This window comes from Emys orbicularis, chromosome 6 (assembly GCF_028017835.1).
Source record: "Emys orbicularis isolate rEmyOrb1 chromosome 6, rEmyOrb1.hap1, whole genome shotgun sequence".
Classification (NCBI taxonomy): Eukaryota; Metazoa; Chordata; order Testudines; family Emydidae; genus Emys; species Emys orbicularis.
This window is the reverse complement of record NC_088688.1, coordinates 129,048,602-129,070,817: the sequence shown is the minus strand read 5'-3', so window position 1 is coordinate 129,070,817 and position 22,216 is coordinate 129,048,602. Positions and strand designations below refer to the sequence as shown.

The window sequence follows — 22,216 nt, the reverse complement described above, 5'->3', positions numbered from 1 at the left end:
CTATGGGATGGAGAGTTTTAATGGGAGATGTGGGTCAGGTCAGCCTGCCGCTTGGTGGCAGCAGATCCCATCGATTCAGGGGGGATCTAGGCCAGCGCTAGAGGCTGGAGGCCCCTAGGATAGCAAAGCTGAAGCATGCTGCAGAGAGGAGACACTTGCAGGTAGGCCATGTGCTGGGGCAAGGAAGGTTCTTTCCCCCACAAGGCTGGCTCTGGGGAGCACAGGGACCACTCCCTCCTCCAAAAAGCAGTTATGGGCCTGCTGCTCTTCCTCTGAACCTGGCTGCCATAGGCGGTGGCTATAATAGGCCAGGGCAAGCTAAGCCTCCCCGGTGTACTGCAGCCGCTGGGCACTGGTTGTGCGGTTTGCACGGGAAGTTTTTGCTTATCATTATGCCCCATGCAGGTTCCGGGGCGGCTGAGGAGGCAGTATGTGCTACTCAGCTTCTCGGGTTCCTCCCTGGACTCAGGTTCTTCAAGAAAAGACAAGTTTTTCCCACAGGGCGGCTTGGGGTCTCAGGAGGGGAGGTGCGGCGTTGCTGGGGCGGCTTCGGCCGGCCCAGGGGTCCTCTGGGCGGGGGGAGAAGGGCAGGGGTCCTCCAGCCACGAGGGTGACCTCGGGCAGAACAGGTGGGGCCGGGGGGCTCCACCCGCCACCCATGCTGGCGGTGAAGTAGGAGTTGGTGCAACCAGGGAAGAAATCTGCCTCATCTTCAAGCAGACACTATCTGCCTGGTGCCCCTTTTGGGGCACTGCAGCACTGCACCATGCCTGATGCAGGGAAGTAGCTTTAAAGCTACAACCCAATCCTTGGTGTCTCTAAGAAAGGGTATTTTCCCTCAAGTGGAGCCCAAGCAAATTCCTCTTAAGCACCTGGACAATCTATCTTTTTAACGGCATTCCATTCAAAGCTGGAGCACAGCCTGAATACCTGAGTGATCTGGAGGTTAACTTCTAGCATGAGGAGAAGCAGCAGACAGGCTGGAGACTGTCTTTGGCTGCAACTATTCAAGATAGTTTAAGTCCAAAGCAGACTGCAAAGAGTTACAAAACTGGGTGACTGGGCAAGGAAATGGCAGATGAAATTCAATATTTATAAACGCACAGTAATGCACATTGGAAAACACAATCCCAAGTATACATATACAATGATGGGGTCTACACTAGTTGTTACCACTCAAGAAAGAGATCTTGGAGTCATTGTGGACAGTTCTCTGAAAACATCCGCTCAATGTGCAGCGGCAGTCAAAAAAAGCTAACAGAACGTTGGGAACCATTAGGAAAGCGATAGATAATATGACAGATAATATAATGCCACTATATAAATCCATGATACGCCCACACCTTGAACACTGCATGCAGTTTTGGTTGCCTCATCTCAAAAAAGCTATATTGGAATTGGAAAAAGTAGAAGGAATAGCAACAAAAACGATTAGGGGTCTAGAACAGGAGGAGAGATTTAAAAGACTGGCACTGTTCCTCTTGGAAAAAAGACAACTGAAGGAGGATATGATAGAGATCAATAAAACCATGAATGGTGTGGAGAAAGTGACTAAGGAAGTGTTATTTACCCCTTCACATAACACATGAATCAGAGGTCACCCAATGAAATTAACAAGCAGCAGGTTTAAAGCAAACATAAGAATGTACTTTGTCACACAATGCACAGTCAACCTGTGGAACTCATTGCCAGGGGATGCTGTGAAGGCCAAAACTGTAACTGGGTTCAAAAAAGAACTAGATAAGTTCATGGAGGATCAGTCCATCAATGGCTATTAGCCAGGACAGTCAGGAATGCAACCCCATGCTTTGGGTGTTCCTAAACCTCTGACTGCTAGAAGCTGCGACTAGAGGAGAAGGGATGGATCACTTAATAATTGCCCTGTTTTGTTCACTCCCTCTGAAACATATGGCATTGGCCACTGTCAGAAGACAGGATACTGGGCTAGAAGGACCATTGGTCTGACCCACGATGGCTGTTCTTGTGTTCTTAAATATAAAAGGAAGAGAGTGAACAAAAAAATGTTGCTTTCACCAGCTGACCATTCCCTGGGAGTACAATGAGCATTTCCCTTCTCCTGCTGCAATGGCAGAGTCAGGCTCCCAGAGAGGAGATGGGCTGATTTCAGTGAGAGTTTGGAGTTTCCAGACTGGTCTGGTCACTGAACCTGAACTTTGTGATGGAATTTAAAGCAAGTTTCAGTCAAACAGATCAAAGGCGAGAGGACGTGGAATGGAATGCGAGTCCCCGTTGGAAGGGGAGAACGAAATTAGGAGTGAATTTGCAATCAATTCCCGAAGAAAACTGAGAACTGAACTCTGAGCCAGGATGACTGAGAGGACAGAGGCAGTGCCAAGAAATGAGAAGGAGAAGGCCCTCTGAAGAAAGATCTCAGATAGAGACACATAATACATGGCTGGGTTTGGAATGCAAACAGATCCTGAGCTATTCTTCCCTTTTCAAGCACTACAGTGCCCTGGTTCCCTCCACCCAGTCTTGCCTGCCCTTCTCTCAGCTTCTTATAGCATCACCGCTGGGTCCTGGGCATGCTACAAACTTGCTGAGCTCCTCCACATTTAATTCCCTCTTAAAGACCCACTGCTACTGTGCTGCCTACAGCAACCTGCGTGGACCTGTTTTGTTGTCCTTCCCCCAACCTCTGTCATCCCATCTGTCCAGAAACTGTAAGCAAGGACCGCCCCTTTGTGAGAGTTTGGAAAGCACCTAGCGTTTCATGGGCACTGCCACAAACACATCACAGTGAGATTTAGGAATCCAATCCTTTGGTGAGTATAGGAGGCGCCTATTCAAATAGCACAGGGCACCTGTTCTATTCACTGTTCACACACATCATCCTCGTATTTTTAGAGTGACCCCGTTATTACAGGTGCAGATCTCAGGCCTTTGAATGGTAGCAGATCCCAGATCCAAAGGGACCCAGGGATAGTCAGAGGCCTGGAGACATGGCGCATCCCCCTCCCCTGGGGCCAGGTCGCCCCGGCAGAACTCTCCTTGAGCGCGGCAGCTGCAGAGGGGAGCGGGAGTCGCACTCATCACAGCTGTGATTGTATGATGAATATTTTATGAAATACATATTCAGCCTAAAATCAGGATAACATTTAAAAGCTCAAAATAGAGACACCGGGAGCTTAATTAAATTCAGGGCACTATATATATATATATATATATATATATATATATATATATATATATATATATATATATATATATATATATATATATATATATATATATAAAAAACTGTCCTCAGTGCTCTCTGCTGTGGGGCTGGAGCAGTGTCTCTCTCCTCCTCGCCCTTTGCTAGGGCAGGAGCCCTGCCTCCCCCTCCATGCTCAAGCTCCTGCCCTTTCAACATCCTAGCCTCCATAGAGTGCCCCTCTCAAAGGTGCCCTTGCCGCAGCTGGCTCTGCCGGTTCCTCCCAGAGCTGTGAGCTCAACTCACTCGGTCTCCTGTCTGGTTCCCCATTCACAGAAAAGCGTGCGCATGCACACAGAGAGTGAGCGTGCAAGTCAGGGCTATGGCCCCTGTATGTTCCCTTTGCACGACGGTGGCTCAAAGGGGACCTCAGGTTGACCTAAGAGGGAAGCTGAGGATGCTGCCACTACACAATATCACACCTCTGGAGGGCAGGCTGTTTATGTGCAGCTCTATTTATCCTCCCCCTCCTCTCTTTTCCCCCCTCACCTGACAGCCCTTCACTCTGCTCTGTTCCCTGTGATGCAGATTGGCTTCCTTTCTGTTTCACTCTGAAGCGTTTGCTTCAGCCACTTGCTGTTCTTCCCCTCGTCTCTTATGTTCATCTTCCCATTTTACAATAATGTTACGAGTGACTTCAGGGCCAATGAACAGTGCCAGACTGAGATGCCAAGATACTTCCCCATAAGTCTCCCCTGACCTGCAGGGATAGGACATAAAGCTAAAGGGACATTTTACTTCCCATATTCATGCAGGTCTTTTACGGTGAGACAGCCTCCTAGGATAGCGGGCATGGGAATGTGCTTACATGTCCACTGGGGCTGGGCTGAGATCATATGTCATAGATTGCCATCATCTGGGAATCACTTTTGACCATTTACCGACCTACAGGCCTGTTAGTTTGATCTCAATTGTATGCAAGGACTCGGAACAAATTTTGAAAGAGAAAGTAGTTAAGGACGTAGAGGTTAATGGTACTTGGGATAAAATACAACATAGTTTTACAAAAGGTAGATTGTGCCAGCCCAATCTTTGAGAAGATTACTGCATTTCCTTTGCCTAAAAAAATCAGCTGATCTAATCTACCTGGACTTTAGTAAGGCATTTGATACAGGTCCACATGGGAAATTATTAAATTGGAGAAGATGGGGATTAATAGAGAACTGAAAGGTGGATAAGGAATTGGTTGAAGGGGAGACTACAACGGGTCATGCTGAAAGGTGAACTGTCAGGCTGGAAGGAGATTATTGGTGGAGTTCCTCAGGGATTGGTCTTGGGACCAATCTTATTTAACATTTTCATTAAATGCCCTTGGCACAAAAAGTGGGAGTGTGCTTATAAAATCTGCAGATGACACAAAGTTCTGAGATATTGCCAATACGGAGGAGGACCGGAATACAGACGCTCCCCGACCTACGCAAGCGTTCTGTTACGGAACACCTTGCGTAACTCGAATTTTGCGTAAGTCAGAAACGTATACCTGACCCTTATGCAAAACAAACCAAAAAACCCTCCTATTTCTAGCTTACAGAATTTTTTCTGTAAGTGTGGATTTGCGTAAATCGGGTTTGCATAACCCAGGGGTGGGGTGGGAGGGGGGGCGTCTGTATCATACAAGAAGCTATGGATGACCCTGTAAACTGGAGCAATAGAAATGGGATGAAATTTAATAGTGCACAGTGCAAGGTGCACATTTAGGGACTAACAACAAGAATTTTTGCTATAAGCTGGGGATGTATCAGTTGGAAGTGACAGAGCAGAGGAAAGACCTGACTGTATTGGTTGATCACAGGATGACTGAGCCGCCAATATGATGCGGCCATGAAAAAGGCTAATGCAATCCTAGGATGCATCAGGCAAGGTATTTCCAGTAGAGACAGGGACGTGTTAGTACCAGGATACAAGGTACTGGTGAGACCTCATCTGGAATAGTCTGTGAAGTTCTGGTCTTCCATGTTTAAAGAGAGATGAATTCCAACTGGAACAGGTGCAGAGAAAGGCTGCTAGGATGATCCGAGGAATGGAAAACCTACCTTATGAGAGGAAACTCAAAGAGCTTGGCTTGTTTAGCCTAACCAATAGAAGGCTGAAGGGAGATAGGATTGCTGTCTATAAATACATCAGAGGGAGAAATACCAGGGAGAAAGAGAAGTTATTTAAGTTAAGCACCAATGTGGACACAAGAACAAATGGAAATAAAGTGTCCATCAACAAGTTTAGCCTTGAAATTAGACAAAGGTTTCTAACCATCAGAGGAGTGAAGTTCGGGAACAGCCTCCCAAAGGGGAGCAGTGGGGGGGGCAAAAAACCCAAAAAACCACCCCACTGGCTTCAAGACTGAGCTTGATACGTTTATGGAGGGGACGGTATGATGAGACTGCCTACAATGGCATGTAGCCGATCTGCGACTGCTCGCAGCAAATATCTCCAATGGCTGGAGATGGGACACTAGATGGGGAGGGCTCTGAGTAACTACAGAGAATTCTTTCACAGGTGTCTGCCTGGTGGGACTTGCCCACTTGCTCAGAGTCTAAGGTCTATTTGGTGTCGGGAAGGAATTTCCCCCCAGCTCAGATTGGCAGAGACCCGGGGGGGTTTCACCTTCCTTTGCAGCATGTGGCACGGATCATTTGCAGGTTTAAACTAGTGTAAATAGTTGCTTCTCTGCAACTTGAAGTCTTTAAATCATGATGTGAGGACTTCAGTAACTAAGCCTGAGGTCTATTACAGGAGTGGTGGGTGAGGTTCTGTGGCCTGCAATGTGCTGGAGGTCAGACTGACGGTCACTTCTGACCTTAAAGTCTATGAGTCTAAGCAGGTTCAAGCCAGTGACCGAGAGGTGAAAGCCTCTGTATCCCATTACCAGGCCTCTGAGCTATCCTGTCATGAGCCTCAAAATCATCCCAAGAGGGATTTTCCTTCCTTTGTTTTTCATTCTGTTCTAAACTCATTTCCCATCTTAACCCTGCTTTGAAATAGTCCGAGATGACTATTCCGAACATTTTAACAGAGCCATTTATCTTCATTTTTTTCTCTGAATACAGGATTAATCTCTGTCTCCCTGATCACCTTCCTCGTTCAGCAGGTTTCAGCCACAGCCCCACCAAGGGCTTCATTCTCGGCTCTCTCACTGCACATCATAAAATGCAGCAAGTTCTGATTTCAGGGGGAGGTTTTCGAAGGCACAAATGGCAGTTAATTAGGCACTGAACTTTCCCTGACTGTCAGTGGGAGTTAGGGGACTGTTTCTTTGACACCCACCCTTGCCTCCTTCGATGTATAAAATACTATGGGCAAAACCCTGGCCCTGTTCCAAGCAAGGGGAGTTTTGCCATTGATTTCAATGGGGTCAAGATTTTACTCTGTGACTTTTCTTTAGCCTTTGTTTTTATTCCCATCTCGAGGCCACGTGAAGTGGGATTTAGGACGGCATGAGCTCTCTTTTTCTGGAGCGTAAGAAGTTGCCACAGCAGTTGTAAAGAATGATTGGCCGAAAGGCTCTCCTCAAACAGAAACCTCATTTCCCCAGGCTTTTCATCCTTCTAGGAAACGTTTTTAAACCATGCACTTTTTCTTTGAAAAAAGAAGCGATTCAAGTATTAGATGCGGATTGGCTATTATGGATGAGCATAGAGGGCTCGCCTACACAGGGAGCTACCCAGTGGTGTTCAGATACTACAGTGATGAGTGCAGGACAAGAACCTCTAGAGAACAGAGTACTGCTGACAATAGGGCTATGGCAAGGCATGAGGCTGAAACCCATGCTGAGGCTGGTTTAAGGGCAAGTGTAGACCATGACAAAGCATCCTCAGCACCATGTGAGAAGCCAAGGTTAAAATGTAGCCCGACAAGGAGCTTACATCCCTTGTGGTAATAGTCGACACCAGTGAAAGGATTCAAGGAGGAAGGTGACGTGGTCAGGAGGAAAGGAAGTGACTTCATTAATATTATTTGTCGTACCGTGGTGCCTAGGAGTTCCTACATTAGACCACAAGAAAAAGATGGTCCCAGCCCCAGCGAGCCCCTTTAATAGAGGTGTTTGGGAAGGAGGTATGGTGACTGTGGTGCTCAGAGAAGGAACTATGACAATAATCAAGGAAGAGGTATGTGGGGGAAGGAGATATAAAGGGAAATATTACAGTAGTCAAGGTGAAAGATGACCAAAATGCGAACAAAGGTTTTAGCAGTGAGAATACAAGGGAACGGGCTTATTTTAGATACTAGGCCAGAACATGGGATTTAGCGAGTACCCGTATGTGGAGCAGGGGAGAGAGCAATGGAAGATGGGGGCCAAGATGGCAAGCCAAGCAGGGAGAATAATGAAATGATCAGTTGTGATGGAGAAAGGAGGCAGAGCAGGGAGATCAGAGATTTGGAGTCTGAAATATTGGCAGGAAGTCCAGAAGGAGATGGAGACAGAGGGAGATGCAAGGCTAGACTGAGGGGGAGATGGAGCAGTTCTGCCATGGTTTCAGTTACTAGAGAACACCTGAGAGAGAGCACAGAGGGAGACCAAGGTGAGTTGAGGAGAAAACCTTGAAGGCTATCCATAGGTAGGAGTGAAGGCAGGATGAGGAAAGAGTGCTCAGCAAGGAGAAGCAGAATAGAAAAGTGTCCTCGTCTAAAAAGAAGGATAAAATGGAGGAAGAGAGAGTGATCAATGGTATTGGTGGCAGCAGTACAAAGAGTACAGCTTAGTACAAAGAGGGTCCTGGAGGATGCTGGTGAGGCCAGCTCCAGAGTGGAGAGGCTGGAAGTCAGATTGGAAAGGTCAAGGAGAGCGTTGCACAAGGAGTCAAGGCAGAGCAGACTCAGGGGGTTTAGAGAGAGTACAGGGGATGGGGTGGGGTGACAGGTGAGACCAAGGGAAGACTTTTCAGGATAAGTGATATGTCACTGTACTTGTGTACAAGGGGAAAAGAGGCAAAGGGGAGGGACTGGTTAAACACACGAGAGGGAAGGAATGGGAGAAGGGTCCTAGGAGCACAGGACGTGGGGGAAGATGTGCCAAGCTGGGGTTGGGGTGGGGAAAAGGGACTATAAAACAGAAAAACCAGTAGCCCTTCCCTTTTTGTGCTGCACTACGACAAGCCAGCTTGCCCGCCCAAACAGATTTAACTTGCCGTTCATAACTACCTGCTAACTCAAGGCTTTAGAAGTGATGGGAAAAACATGTCCAAGTCAATGTGAAAAAGCAACCTGGCAAGTGTCATGCAGACCACATTTCCAAATGAGCTCCCAGAAGATAAACAGAGCAAAGGAATTGTACTGGGAAATAGCAAAGAAGAGCAGTCTATGTGTAATGATGTCTGTCTATTTCCACAGTATCTCTATGGTCGTCTACAGCTTATCTATCTCAATGGCTATTCAAATATGATAAAAACATGAATATATTACTTGTTGATGGGTTGTCCAGCAGGAGTGTGTTCTACCTCATACCCTTCTCTTCCCAAAACATCAATCACTGTGTTGTTGCCCATGAAATGACCTGCAGTTAAGAAAAAAAATTAGAAACTTTGGAGCAAAGCAAACAAGAATAGCAGTAACCATCCTCACCCCTCCCAAAGAAAAACGCCCCTCGACAATCCACCATAGCCGCACTTCTAGGAGCAGAAGATCTGTCAGAGCAACTGGTTTCCATTTCTCTTCTATGAGGTCTTGAAAAAGTACATCATACACCAAATTATTGGAGAAGTGTCAATACCGGTGATCTGGCTGGTGCCAGAATGTTCTCATTGGGTCATTCTGAAGTTCCCTGCTGCTAATCACCACCAATATGCCACTGTGGTAAATAAATGATTCTGTCCTCCTTACATTTCTCCTGTAGATTCAACTGGATAAAGTACCCTTCACTTCCTATCCCAAACTGTTCCCAAGTGTTCCTGCACACTGGCACACAGGCAGGGACGCTGGAACAGTTTGTACAGTGTGGGTGCAGAGAGCCATTGAACCAAACTGTAAACCCTGTATATGATGGAAACCACTTCAAGCACCAGCACGTGTGTGAACAGGTACTGCCCTCTGACCTCATAACAGATGAGGTCATTCAGAGATATAAAGTTACACTGGTATCAACATGGAGCAACAGCATTTACTTCAGTGCACATAACCAAAGTGCTCTGCAAACAGAAAGGCCCTAAATATCATATCATAAACCTTTTGTTGTGATTATTAAATTAAGAGGCACCCAACAGTGGTGAATTAAAAATAGCTCTGGACTTGGGTCAGACACTGCCCTGGCCTGGCTAGAATTCAATCTCTCACTTCCTTTAAAATAAGCAATTAGAGACAGATATTCACCTATAACTTCAGTAAAATCCACTAAACTTTGGAGAGGATTTAGCTGGCTTTGGCATAATTCTGCCAGTGATTTATAAGTCCACTCCATTTTCAGCCAGATGTGTATGCTGCTTTGCCTGTGGGCTGACATCATAATGAATTAATTGTGACAGTCTATTATAATAAACGCTGACCAGCATGGGAAAAGAAATTCCTCCCCAGGACCTTTCTTCCTGCATGCAGACTGATTGTGACTTCAGGTTTGTTTTCATACCTCAGAGAGAGATTCTGGGAAGGAGACCGAGACACAGGAAGTACAGCACAGACTTTCAAAGCTCTATCCTGTTCTGTCATTTGCCGCCTGCTATTAAATAAAATGATAATTTGTAGCGAACTCCATTCCTCCTGCAGAAGCACTTGGTGTTAAAATTGTCACAAGCAGTTAAAAAAAAAGAATGCCAATCAAAAACACCCTCCTAAATGCATAGGAATAAAACTAACCAAGAGGGTCAGATTAAAAATCATGTATGGAAAAATGAGGTTTAAGGTATATCCCCCAAAATGGGGATGGGGTACTGAGACAGATGTCCAGGAGCAGCAAAGTCCCACACCCCCAGGCTCACTATAGCAGTTTACCTCCCAGCTGGGGAGAAATGGTGATATCTGTAAAGGATGGTGTGGTCTGAGCTCCGATACTTGACAGGCTGGGGTCTGAAGAGAAGTCACCAAAAGGACTTTAGGAACCAAACAGTGCGGCAAGCGGGCAAGGCAGGCCTAATGAGTGAACAAACACGAGGATGTGTTCTGACCGAGTTGCAAGCTGCCCTGCTAGATCGGGAGTGACTATAATCAAGCCTATGATCACTAAAGCATGAGTTGCTGTTGCAAGGTCAGACTGGGATACGTAAGGCCACAGCCTGCGCAAAGTGCTCATCTGGAATAAAACAAGACACCGCATTTGTGATGTACTCTGTCGGACACACGACTTTCCATGGAAACGGAGCGATCAAAAGCCATACCAAGGTTCTTAAGTTTTATTTCATTATCAGCCATCTATGTTTTTAAAACAGTAGCACTTACCATAGGTGTTAAAAATCTCAGGTTCTCAGACATTTCAATAATAAGCTATATTTTCTGTGTCCTAATCTATATCACATTGTCAAAATGGCAACTCCCTATCTGAGTTTTAATTATTCTTTTTCCTAACAGCAATTTAGGTTCATTGGTGCGGCAGTAAAGAAAAGGGAACCCTGATGCATATACTCTGGGACCCCTTTCCCAGCCAGGCAGCTGTGGAAAGAGGTGGACACAAGAGTGAAAACAGCCCTTGGCTTCAGCAACCAATCCTCATCTGAAAATTATATCGTAGGTTATGGACCGACCATGCTGGGTTTCACTCCACCACAAAGACGTTGGTTCTTGAGGGCCGCAATGATTACCAAGTGCGTGATTTGACCAAAATGGAGGAGTAGGTTTATGCCCACAATAAAGCAGTGGTATTCGGACCTGTCTGCATTTGCAGCTAAAGAAAGATTAGCTTATCCACGTAGAGAGCAAGTATAGGAATTCAAAGAAATCTGATATATGATAGGTTTCATGATACATTTGACTTAAGAATGCTGAGATAGCTCAAATAATGCCAGACTTCCATTCAATTTCACCTCTCTGCTTTTTTCCCTCCCTCTTCCCACCCTCCACCCCAGCCTTCTCCTTCCCTCTTTTTCCTATTTGTGTAAGTTTATGTCATTGTTACCCCCACCCGAACATGTTATATCTGTGTAATATTGTCTGATTTTGTACTGCCTGGTCTTGAACCTTTGACAAGTTGTAAAGTTGCACAATTGCATACTTTTACTGGATAGCTGGTGAAATGTGCAGCGTTAGGTAACATAGACAAGCTGTAAGTCATTTTCCTTTTTGTAATTTGTATTGTTTATGAAAATTACAAAAAATAATAATAGTGATTTAGGCTGCCATTCAGGAAAGCAGTCACTGTTTAAGTACCACTGAAGCCAAGCACATGCTTAAGTCATTTCCTGAATCAGTCCTTACTCTTCTTTGTAATTTGATGGCGTGCTAAGAACATTTTTTATATTACACTGAAGTTTTCTTTTAAGAAAATGACTCAGGACCTGATCCAAAGTCTGAAGTCAATGGGAGCCTTTGCACGGACATCAATGAGCAAATGGACACGGCTCTACTGTCAGAGAGAAATCACGTGCTAATAAATCTCGGCAAAAGAGAAATGGAACAAGAAAAAAAATGTATGTGTGAAAACACAACTGTGCTCACAAACATGCCCAGACATGTGATGAGGCCTTCAAAAACTCCTTTCACAACAGTGATAACCACCAGAAATCAACACCACTACCACCCAGCTGTTCATGTATCTATCATGCATATGAGATAGTTATATTGTTTGTTTATGCAACTTCCAAAAGCGTGTCAGACGCTCTTCACTCCAAAGAGAAAGAGAAGGCCTGTGCCCCGAGGAGCCTACACACTCATTCTAGATGTGATATTGCGTGCGAAAGTAGCGGACGAAGGGGGAGAGGAGAGAGGGCCGCAGCCACAGGATCTCATGGATATTCGGGATAGCGAGCCTCTCCCCTATTTAGAGCTAGGTGAAGTTGTCATTACTAACTACTTTGTTTCTGTTCTGGGCACACATATAGTCCAAGCCCCCTCTAGAGTAAGAGCCCTGGTTATATATACCAGATCCATCTACTCACAGAAAGCAACTATAAACAACAAGAGAGGGGATTCACCCTCCCAAGGTTTAAGATCAAACAGTCGTGCTGTATGAGAGAATGAGTCCACAGAAGCATGACAGGGAGTAGGCCTCTTTCACCTGTTTTCTATTTTGGCCTAACACACTTGAATGCCCCCAAAAGAAAAGCCCCAGGCCCTTGTCCCATCAGAAAGCCTCCTCCTTTCTTTCTGTACACAGCTCTCCATTATCCTCATACCACTAGGTGAAGTGATGCATTTGAGAGGTCAATTTACTCTGGCAGGGGGTGGGGAGCCATGAATCTCTATTCTTCTGTGTTCAGACTCAAAAGGGAACTGAGGAGCTGTTGTGTGCACCAGCTCAGCCATACTCTCTACTGGAGAGTAAATAAAACCAAGCCTTTAATCTGTACTGAAAGGAAGTGGAGTGCAGGGATTGTGATGGGCAATATGCTCAAATAACAAAGCTGTCTGACCAACATGCGCTTACAAACCAGTCAAAGTATTGGCCCCTGAATTTCAAATCTTCCTAACATCCCTCTCAAATGTTCTGCATTATGTGATTCTATTGGGTAAGGGGTTTTAGTTGGGTCAGTTTCTTTATTTTTTTGTAGTATCCTAAGTGACACAATTCTTCACAACATGCTCAGTTTCTCTGGTCTGCAGCCTTTCCTGCCTTGAACACACACAAAGGTGTTCTATTCTTTATAATGAAGTCAAGAATATCCATTTCATCAGGCGACTGCTGAACCCAAATTAAAACATTGTGAATTTGGATATTTGTAAAATTCTAGCCAAGCAAATGAGGAAATGCCAGATAGTAGCGGTTTCACTGGTGTTCCAGAATTTGTCTCTTAATTATTATATGTCGCAAGAATGCATTTTGTAAATGATGCCGCTGTCAGACTTTCAGCAAAACATTCTATCTGATGCTGATAGATCAATAATTTGATCAGCCCTTTCTTTAAAGTCCATGTAAAAAAGAAACTAAAACTTGAAGTCCATTTAATTTTGAGTGTATTTCTTTAGCAGAAATATCTCAGCACTTTTCCCTCAAACTCCCGCATAACCCATAACTTGCAAGTTGTCCCACAATAACAAACCAGCGGATATATATGGGTGAACAAAAATGTTTATCAGGAAATGCATTTTAGATCGATGCCCTCTGAGTAGCGGTAAGAGCAGCTATAGCATGTGATTATGGTGATGCAACCACAGAGTGATGCAACTGGTCCTAACGGCTGGGATATCCTAAATCAGGATGTTTATTTCTCTGACCGGGTTAGGAACATTCAGATGGCTTTTGTGGGCTAGTGATTTATGGATTGCTAAAACAAGCCATTATAAATATCTTAGACAAACAGGCTTCTAATTTTTTAGAATCATCTAGGAAAGGAGGGAGAATCTGTAACCACTTTTCCTAAAATGCTCCTGAAATGTCAAACATTTTAAAATAATAGGAAGTACATCCAGAACAGTTGCCATGACAGCTGCAGATATGCCCAGGACGAAACCTGGTTAACTGAATTAAGTTTACTTGTATGATCAAGCCTGACTCTCCTTTATCTACTTTCCACCTCACAGACTATGTCCTGTGAGCATGAAGGATAGCTCTTGGCTCCATTTTTCAGACAGCTGAGAGACAGGAAGAACAGCAACTCACCCTCTGCTTGCTTCCCTTTAGAGTTTCACTCACCCACCAAATCAATCATCAAGGCACCGATAGGTGAAGAGTCCTTTCCTCCCAACAGCTGGTGAAGGTGCGAGGAAGGGCCCTGAACTGCCAGTAACCCAAAGGAACACAAACACAAGGAGAAATTCCAGGCAGACCAGGTCCATGGGGGAGATGTAGGAAGGCATCACACGGGTTAGTCCCGCAGATTGATCACCCAGCTCACAGAGCACCGGTTTTGGCACTTGTACCAGAGAGTTTGAATTTTTTAAATCCAGGAGGAGGCAGACCCCGCTGAATGACCTGGACAGTGCAAAATACAGCATTGTATTCTCTTGAGATTACTACGTGAGGTGGAACCTGAACTTCTGGGCTGATCTCTACCACAGGGCTCATGTTTTCCCAAATGACTTCCCTGCAGAGTGGGGTGCAGTGGGGAAGAAGTAATAAAAATGGAACCTAAGCATGGCCTCCTGGCCAACTGGAAGGGAGTAATCTCAAGATGCAGTTTCTAGGACCCAATGCGGAGAAGATATACACCAAAGCAAGGCAGAGGAGTTCTTCTCCAGGAGGGGATGGTGATTGTAGACAAGCATGCTTTCATGTACAGGGACTTCCAAAAGCAGAGGTTCTTCTGTCAATACCAATCTCTGTTTTTCCCTAAAAGGAGCTGAACTGGATGAAACATGATAACCTGGAGCAGGGGAAAGGGTTGTAGGAGTGTGTCCCCTGATAACTTCATCTACCATTAACGATCTTGCAAAAAGATTGGCCACAAAACAGCTGACCATCTGGGAGGCAAGAGTGACCTGTGTGGGGTCACCTTCCTATTCTATATTGACAAAGCCTGACAAAGCATAACAAAGGCAGCCTATAGCAGAAACAATCCCTGATGTAATAAGCTTCATATGCCTTTTACCGAGCTTAACTTGGGTAGTGTCCAGCGCACACTTGGAAAAGATTTCCCATCTGTCTTGGCATCATCAGCCATTCTACCCAGACTGTCCTAAACTACAGAGATGGAATCTTGCTACCCACTTGGCAGAGACGGAAGAATCAGCCTCACAAAACGAATAGGATGAAAGAAATGCTGCCACGTGACTGCGACCAGAGCTGCGACGGAAGAGGGGTTTAAGCGAAGGATCCAATGGAGGGAGGACTAGCTCTGGTCCAGGTTGCCTCCATACTGGCCTGAAGTGTCACCCTGTTAGTGCAAGAAATCCCAGTGCACAGGCTTGCATGGGGCCACAGACCCACCGGTTTCCACCCATGGGAGCTCACCAGGGTATGTTTGTGTAGAAGTTAGGATGTAGTGTGCAGAGTAATTTAACCCCCAAATTACTAAAATTATAGCCTGGAGAAACAAAGATCAGGAAAATTGAATTATTGTTCCCTGTGATACAAATTCAAGGATGTGTGAACCCACAGTCTATCAACACAGGCTCTTTTTGTGCCTAACGGATGCCGTAACTCAGCACTAAGTTATGAACCCTGCATAATTTAGTCTACAATGAAAAGCAGCAAAAACGGGCAATAAAGGAGTTCGTGCCGTTACAGCTTCGTCTGCTGCACCTTTCCTGAGGCACGCCTCCAACAGAAGTTACAGCTCCTACAACCACTTCCTGTATTCTGCTCTCTAGGTGAGCTAAACTCAAAATTAATTATTCCCAAACTCAGTAGGTGGATCCTCAGTAGCTACCTCCTAGCTTCTCCAAACAATGTACTGATGGCAAAGGGAAGTTTGGTAAAAGGAATAGGATTCATCTCCTTTTAAACTAAAACTGTGGGTTTTTTAAATAGAAAGGATGACCTGGCTAGGTCCAATGAAATTCAGAAACTGAAGAAGAGCTTTAATTCAGTTAAAGAAACTGCTCAAAGAGTATTCATGCCTTTTAATCCATCAACTTGCTTTGAACCGTGGTTTAAGACAGGCAAATGATTGAAAATTAATCATCTTAAAGTTAAATCCCACGTCTCTTTTCCAGACATATGTTATCCAACTAGTCAGTGTTTAAACATCAGACGCTGTTAATAAACCTTAAGTGACCATAACAGTTCAGCAGCCAACCAAAGTCAATGGCAGTGACAGAGTTAACCTAGCGTGTGGTGGTGGTGTGGCTGGGCGTGGGCACCAACATTTGCAAAGCCATGCTGGAGCTGAGGGATTGTTCCTGGCTCTTGTTGCTGGTCTTTGCTTTATGCTGAAGTGTCTTCTGTTGCTGCAAGTTTCTCACGTCATTTTGCAGCTTCTGTCCTTTGTTGAGGAGCAAGATCCTTTCTCTAAGTTGTTTAAGGGCTTGTCCCCACACAAAAGTTGTAAAGGTTTAACTATACCTGTCTAGTTAAAGTGCACAGCCCCCTTCCTAATACACCAGTTCTATCAGTATAAAGGTGCTTTATATACTATTCCTATTCAGGAAGGAAAATAAGTTGCCTTATACCGGTATAACTGCATCTACACTGGGGTTGTACTGGTATAACTATTCCAGTTTAAAAAAAAAAAAAAATCACAACCCTCACTGAAAGTAATTCCAGGCCTCAATTTATAGGAGCTACTTTCATTCTCACCCAATTTACTGAAAGCAGAGAACACACTTTCAGAGTCCAGCTGGACTCAGGTATCCGTGTTTGTCACTTCTCCATTGGCTCACTTCCTTATGGACAAGATTCGGTTGCTTCTTCAGTTAATACCTGTGTAGCAGGACTTGTGGACTCTTGTCAAAGTTGTTTATTAACCTCTGTTCCTGGACGAGAAGTTCTCAGAATCTTTCTCTGAAGTTACCTTCAAAATATTTTCGTGTATTCAGTCCATTTACTGTAATAGGGAAGTTCCATAAATTTATAAAAATGCTGCTTTTTCCAATGACCAAAGCCACATTTTACAGTCAAGTCTTTTTGCTGCTTTGATCTAATACTTTCAGGGCCAGATTTTCAAGAAAGGTCTCAGTATCCAACAGCTCCCAGTTAGGCCCCTAAATGAAGGTACCCAGATTTTCAAAAGCTCAGCTCCCAATGTTTTCAGTGGGGGAATTTGCTGTTATTTCCAACAGGTCCTGAGAGTTCTTGATATTCTCGCCCTTAAAGTTTATACCATTAAGATGCTCTTTTGAAATGTAGCTACTTCCGTTCAACAACCTGCCTGGATTCTCCTGGCCTCCTCCTAAATTTGGGAAATTGCTGTGCCAGCCAGCTGCAGATGCACAAGATGCCTTCAGGCAATTGGGTGAAAAGTGGAAAAAAGAAAAAGTGCAAGACAAATAAAATCTCACCAGGTCCCACACTCTTGATTTAGTTCAGCTGAGTTTGGGGCTGGGCTCTAGGCTCAGGGGTCTTTTAGAACCAGAGAGGGCTACCTTCTCACAGACTGACCTGATTAATGTGTGGGGGGAGGAGGGGGGATGGACTGCCAGGAAGCACCATACTCTAGAATCTAATCCGGACAGAAAGGAAAGACTTGGGAAGAATTCATCATAAGAAAAATACAAATCTGGCGTAACCAGCTGCAAGAGTTGTTTCCACCTGCTGGAGACAGGAAAACAAGGGCCCCAATCCAAAGCCCACTGAAGTCAATGGAAAGATTCTTTAGATTAGATATTAGAGCTGCATTTAAAGCCTTCCTTTTCCATGTTGTGATGCTTCTGCAGACGCAGACCAAGGTCACATGGCTTTTTTGCCACCATATTTCTTCTTCTTCTTCATCATCATCAAGGCAAATCCCAAAGGAATATATCCTCCTTGCAGATCGAGTGCCTCCTGGATTTATTTCCGCTAGACTGGGTAGGACTGAGCAACTGTGGTGTTGGACTCTGCCGGGGAGGTTAATTAGTTTTTGTTATACTTATGTTGTTGCAGGGTTATTTGATTTGATCTTGGGGTAACTAACAGATCTGCTTATTGGGTTGTCATTTTAACAGTGTATCAAAGGCATCCAAGGCATTGCATGGATTCTTGTTTATTGCAAAGTAATAAAAACCCTAATAAACAAACAAATAAATAAATAAATGCATTCTTTATACTCTGACATCCCTACAGTGTACACCTCCTATATACTTGTTTCACTGAAAGAGTTAAAGAAAACCCCAAATGTGTGGCCTGTGTTTCCTACTAGCAGGGTGGGGAAAAAAAATGACATTTTACTGCTTTTACATTTTCCCATGCAAACAACTAATGCATAGGCGATTGCTGGCATTCATATGGGCAGATTTGGCAGTCTTTCTATATTTACTTGGATTGTGGTTCACTTATTTGAATATGAATCTTTCTCGGAATTGTTGTGCTTAAGGCCTTGTACAATACAGAGGATGCAGTTACATATTATTTCCAAAATTGATTTAATAAAGCTGCAATTCCCCTAATCCAAAACACAGTCATAAATCAGATCAAGCAGTCTCTGTGGATAGATTTAGATCCCTTGGCCAATGTGTGGGTCACTTATTTCAAAACACGTCTTAAACGCTGAATGCCGGACAACTAAGTAAATCATGGCTTAAAGGAAGATTTTCCCAAGTAAAGACTGTATGATCAGGTCCCAAGTTTAATGCACAAAAGAAAATATTAGTGAGATCTCCAAGGTTTTATTTTAGATAGATAGATAGATAGATAGATAGATAGATAGATAGATAGATAGATAGATAGATAGATAGATAGATAGATAGATAGATAGAGAGAGAGAGAGAGAGAGAGAACACCTATCCATTCTGGCAGCTTGCCTATCAATGGTGTATCTGCACTGGCATTTTGCTGGAAATCTCCTAGCTGCAGCTGCACCAGCCCTATCAGTGATGGAGGTATTAGTGTAAACTGGCTGCTCATGCTTTTATCACCATGACTGCAAGACCGGCATCATTAGGAAATATGGTGGTAAAAACACCTACGCCCTGTTTTGCATGAGTGTTCTCACGGTTGCTATCACTGGAGGGAGCTGTGTTGGTGGTAGCCCAGTGGTGGGAGATTTCCAGAGAAAGGGCTTTGGGGACATGTCTACACTAGCCTTTTTTAGAAACCATCTCCCACCACTGCTACCAATGAGGGAACTCTAGCACAGACAAGGAGCTGTCAGCTGACCACCATCGAGATATGCTCTGTGCAGCTCGCTCTCTCTTCTGACTTACCTTATTTTGAAGATTTCACTGATGCCTTGGAAGGGGTATTTTTGCACACTCATAACTTCAACTGTATATATTTGTCATAGACTCCAGGTCGAGTGCCCTTCGTGTGACCCCTGGGGCTTTGGAAATGGTTCCTGCTTCCACAGCCTACATCCCCGTTGGAGACTGTCATTATGCTAATCCTACACTAGCTGTAGTCTCCAGAAGCTACTGAGTAAACAGACAGAAAAGCTGCCAAGTTGGATCGGCCACTCCTGGATCGGATCTCACACCCCTTCTGGGAATCCGCCCTTCTATTCCACTCATGGAGCTCAAAATGAGCCCGCATCCCAGAAGCGGAGTAGCACAGGGGGGAAATCAGGCCCGTCACATACAGGGAGAGGCAAAATTGACTTAATCTGGTTTATCGTGATCTTACTTGCCTGCTCCTTTTGGGGGTTGGTTTGGTTTTTTTTCAAATCGCTCTTCTTTTTCAGGCCCGAGTGTGTTTCTTGAATGGCTTTCTACTTTGCATCTGTTGGCTTTTCCAGTAACTTACTGCGTAAGTTTAGCACCCTTTACACAAAGTAGCTTTGGCTGCATTCCCTATTTACTCCTGGAGTCCCAATTCTGATTATTTAGATTGTAGGTGAGAATTTCAAAAGTGCCTGAGCAAGTTACCCTCCTAACTCCAGTTGACCTTCAAAGGGAATCAGGCTCCCAATTTGCCTAGGTAACTGAAAATCCTACCGTATGTTCCTTAGTGTTTTTTAAAACCTCCCTACAAGTACGACAAATGTATCCTGGCTTTGAATTCATTCTTTTGTTTTACAAATATTTCTGCTAGCTCATGTCATCAATCTCCTCTGTCCCGCAGGCTGTAAACCCAGTCACAATTACGACTTTCCCTTTTAATTTAGATTCTTCCGGCTTCTTGGCCTAAATTGCATCTTTTTTTCAAAACAATAAACAAATCATAAGAACTGACACTAATTAACATTTCTATTGCAGTAATGCCTAGAGGCCAATCAGGGTGGGACCCCATTCCTCTAGGTGCTGGACAAATATACAGGTCATGACAATTCCTGCCCCACAGGGCTGACCATCTAAAATTCCCATGGCATGGTAGAGAGTCTTTCACACCGATGGGTCTGCCAAGTCCCTTATGGTCATATTTAAAGCCCAGTGAAGTCAGTGGGAGCCTTTCCATTGACTCCAGTAGGCATTGGCTTAAACAGCAGCTGTCATTTCTCTTTCTAACCAAGTCCCTCTCCTATTACAACCTAGCACCTATTTACCAGTTGTGCACTTGGTCAGCGACAATCCCGCTTCTGTGATAACCTACAAACCTTCTCCCTGGTCGCAACTGCTCCTTTCAGTACATGTCTTAGATGGTGCTGGACTGTCTGTGAATTAATTTGAATTTAGAGCATATTAAGTCACTAAGCTGCTTGATTCAGCAGGAAAACTAGTAAGACCTGGTGTTTCTGAGATGTTAAGTCTCTAAAGTCTTGCGGAATTGTTAATTCAGACATTGGCTAATCGGGCTGTTCATACCAATTCCCCTTTCTGGGCAGTCTGTAAAAACAAAAACAAAACAAAAACTTAGGGAAAGAAAATAGCATTCCCTGGAGATTTAATATCATACAAATCTGAGTCATAGTAAGTAAACAGCTTCTTTATTTCCTTAAGTAATTGGTTGATTTTTGTTGGTAAAGGAAGAAATTTTGACCATAGCCCTTCTTTTTGTAGCCTTACTGACAGTTTGCCAACATTCAGTCTGTGTTAATAGTTTCAGAATAATACAGCCCTTGTTTTTTTCAGTAGGAACAGAAAGGAAACACCTCAGAGACAAAAAGGAATTGTCCCAGGGTTTAAAAAATTCAGTGGGCCAAACCTCTCACTGAGGTCAACTGTTCTGTGCACAAGGGGGCAGGCTGGGACCTTCTCCACCTTTTACTCACACAGGTGAGCATTTAACTCTCATCAGCTGCCCCCCAGTGAAATCTCTCAACTGTATGGATGGCATGGACTGATGGGGGGAGCTCATTAACAGCTTCCAAAACACAGGCTTCCCCTTCTAAGTTCTGTCTTGGCAAGAGGCAAGACTTTCTGGAACGTTTCATCAAAATCTGCTCAGCTAGTTTGTTTGGTGGTTTGGGTTTTTTTATTTTGTTTTGTTTTTACATTTATGTTTGTGTTAAAAAACTGGTTCTGTAACTGAATGATGAGTGAAAAATGTCTCACTAAAATATATAGGACAAGTGTTTGTTTCTCTAAACTCTCAATGAAATCTACAAAATAAGCCAGGTCTGAACATGGACTCTACTATACCTTAACTCACAACATGTGGCATAGCATAAGAAATTGGAGTTTACAGCCATGATTTTGTATGGAGATTGGCTAATGTTGACCTGTGCAGAATCCATTGACATCAGTGAAGCTGTGCAGGGTCCATCTTTACCCCCTACCCTCCGTCAAGGCTTATGCAATTAAAAGGTCAACATATTGTGACAAAGTTCCTCCTCTACCTTGGTGGGTCCTGCGCTTATTGGCGGATTTGCTTGCTTCACAGATTCATCCTGTGGGTCAGGAAACAGTCCAGAGACCTTCCCCTCTGGTAGAAGCTATAGTCCAGGTCAATTCCTTCTGTGTTTGATCAGGAGTTGGGAGGTATGGGGGGAACCCGGGCCCGCCCTCTACTCTGGGTTCCAGCTCAGGGCCCTGTGGACTGCAGCTGTCTATAGTGCCTCCTGGTACAGTTGCACGACACCTACAACTCCCTGTGCTACTTCCCCATGGCCTCCTCCCAACACCTTCTTTGTCCTCACCACCGGACCTTCCTCCTGATGTCTGATAACGCTTGTAACTCCTCAGTCCTCCAGCAGTTCGCCTACTCACTCTCAGCTTCTTGCACACCTCTTGCTCCCAGTTCCTCTCACACACTTCCGCTCCCCCTGGCTTGACTGGAGTGAGCCCTTTTATAGCATCAGAGGGGCCTTAATTAGAGTCAGGTGCTTAACTGCCTCACCTGACTCTTAGCAGGTTAATTGGAGTCAGGTGGTCTATTAGCCTGGAGCAGCCCCTGCTCTGGTCACTCAGGGAACAGAAAACTACTTATCCAGTGGCCAGTATATCTCCCTTCTGCTACTCTGCTGTACCCAACTGGTCTGGGTCTATCACAATATATTCATAATACAAGGTGAGATTATATTTTACGGCATGATACAG

General features: G+C 44.5%; 1 protein-coding gene across 1 annotated transcript in view; it reads right to left on the bottom strand.

The window, feature by feature from the left end:
• Positions 1-22,216, bottom strand: part of TRABD2A (TraB domain containing 2A) — a 103,205-nt gene that overhangs the window by 4,913 nt on the left and 76,076 nt on the right. Inside the window, exon 5 of the mRNA XM_065406878.1 lies at positions 8,615-8,705. Within this exon, the coding sequence (XP_065262950.1) occupies positions 8,615-8,705 (91 nt within the window). The remainder of the gene's footprint in view (positions 1-8,614; positions 8,706-22,216) is intronic.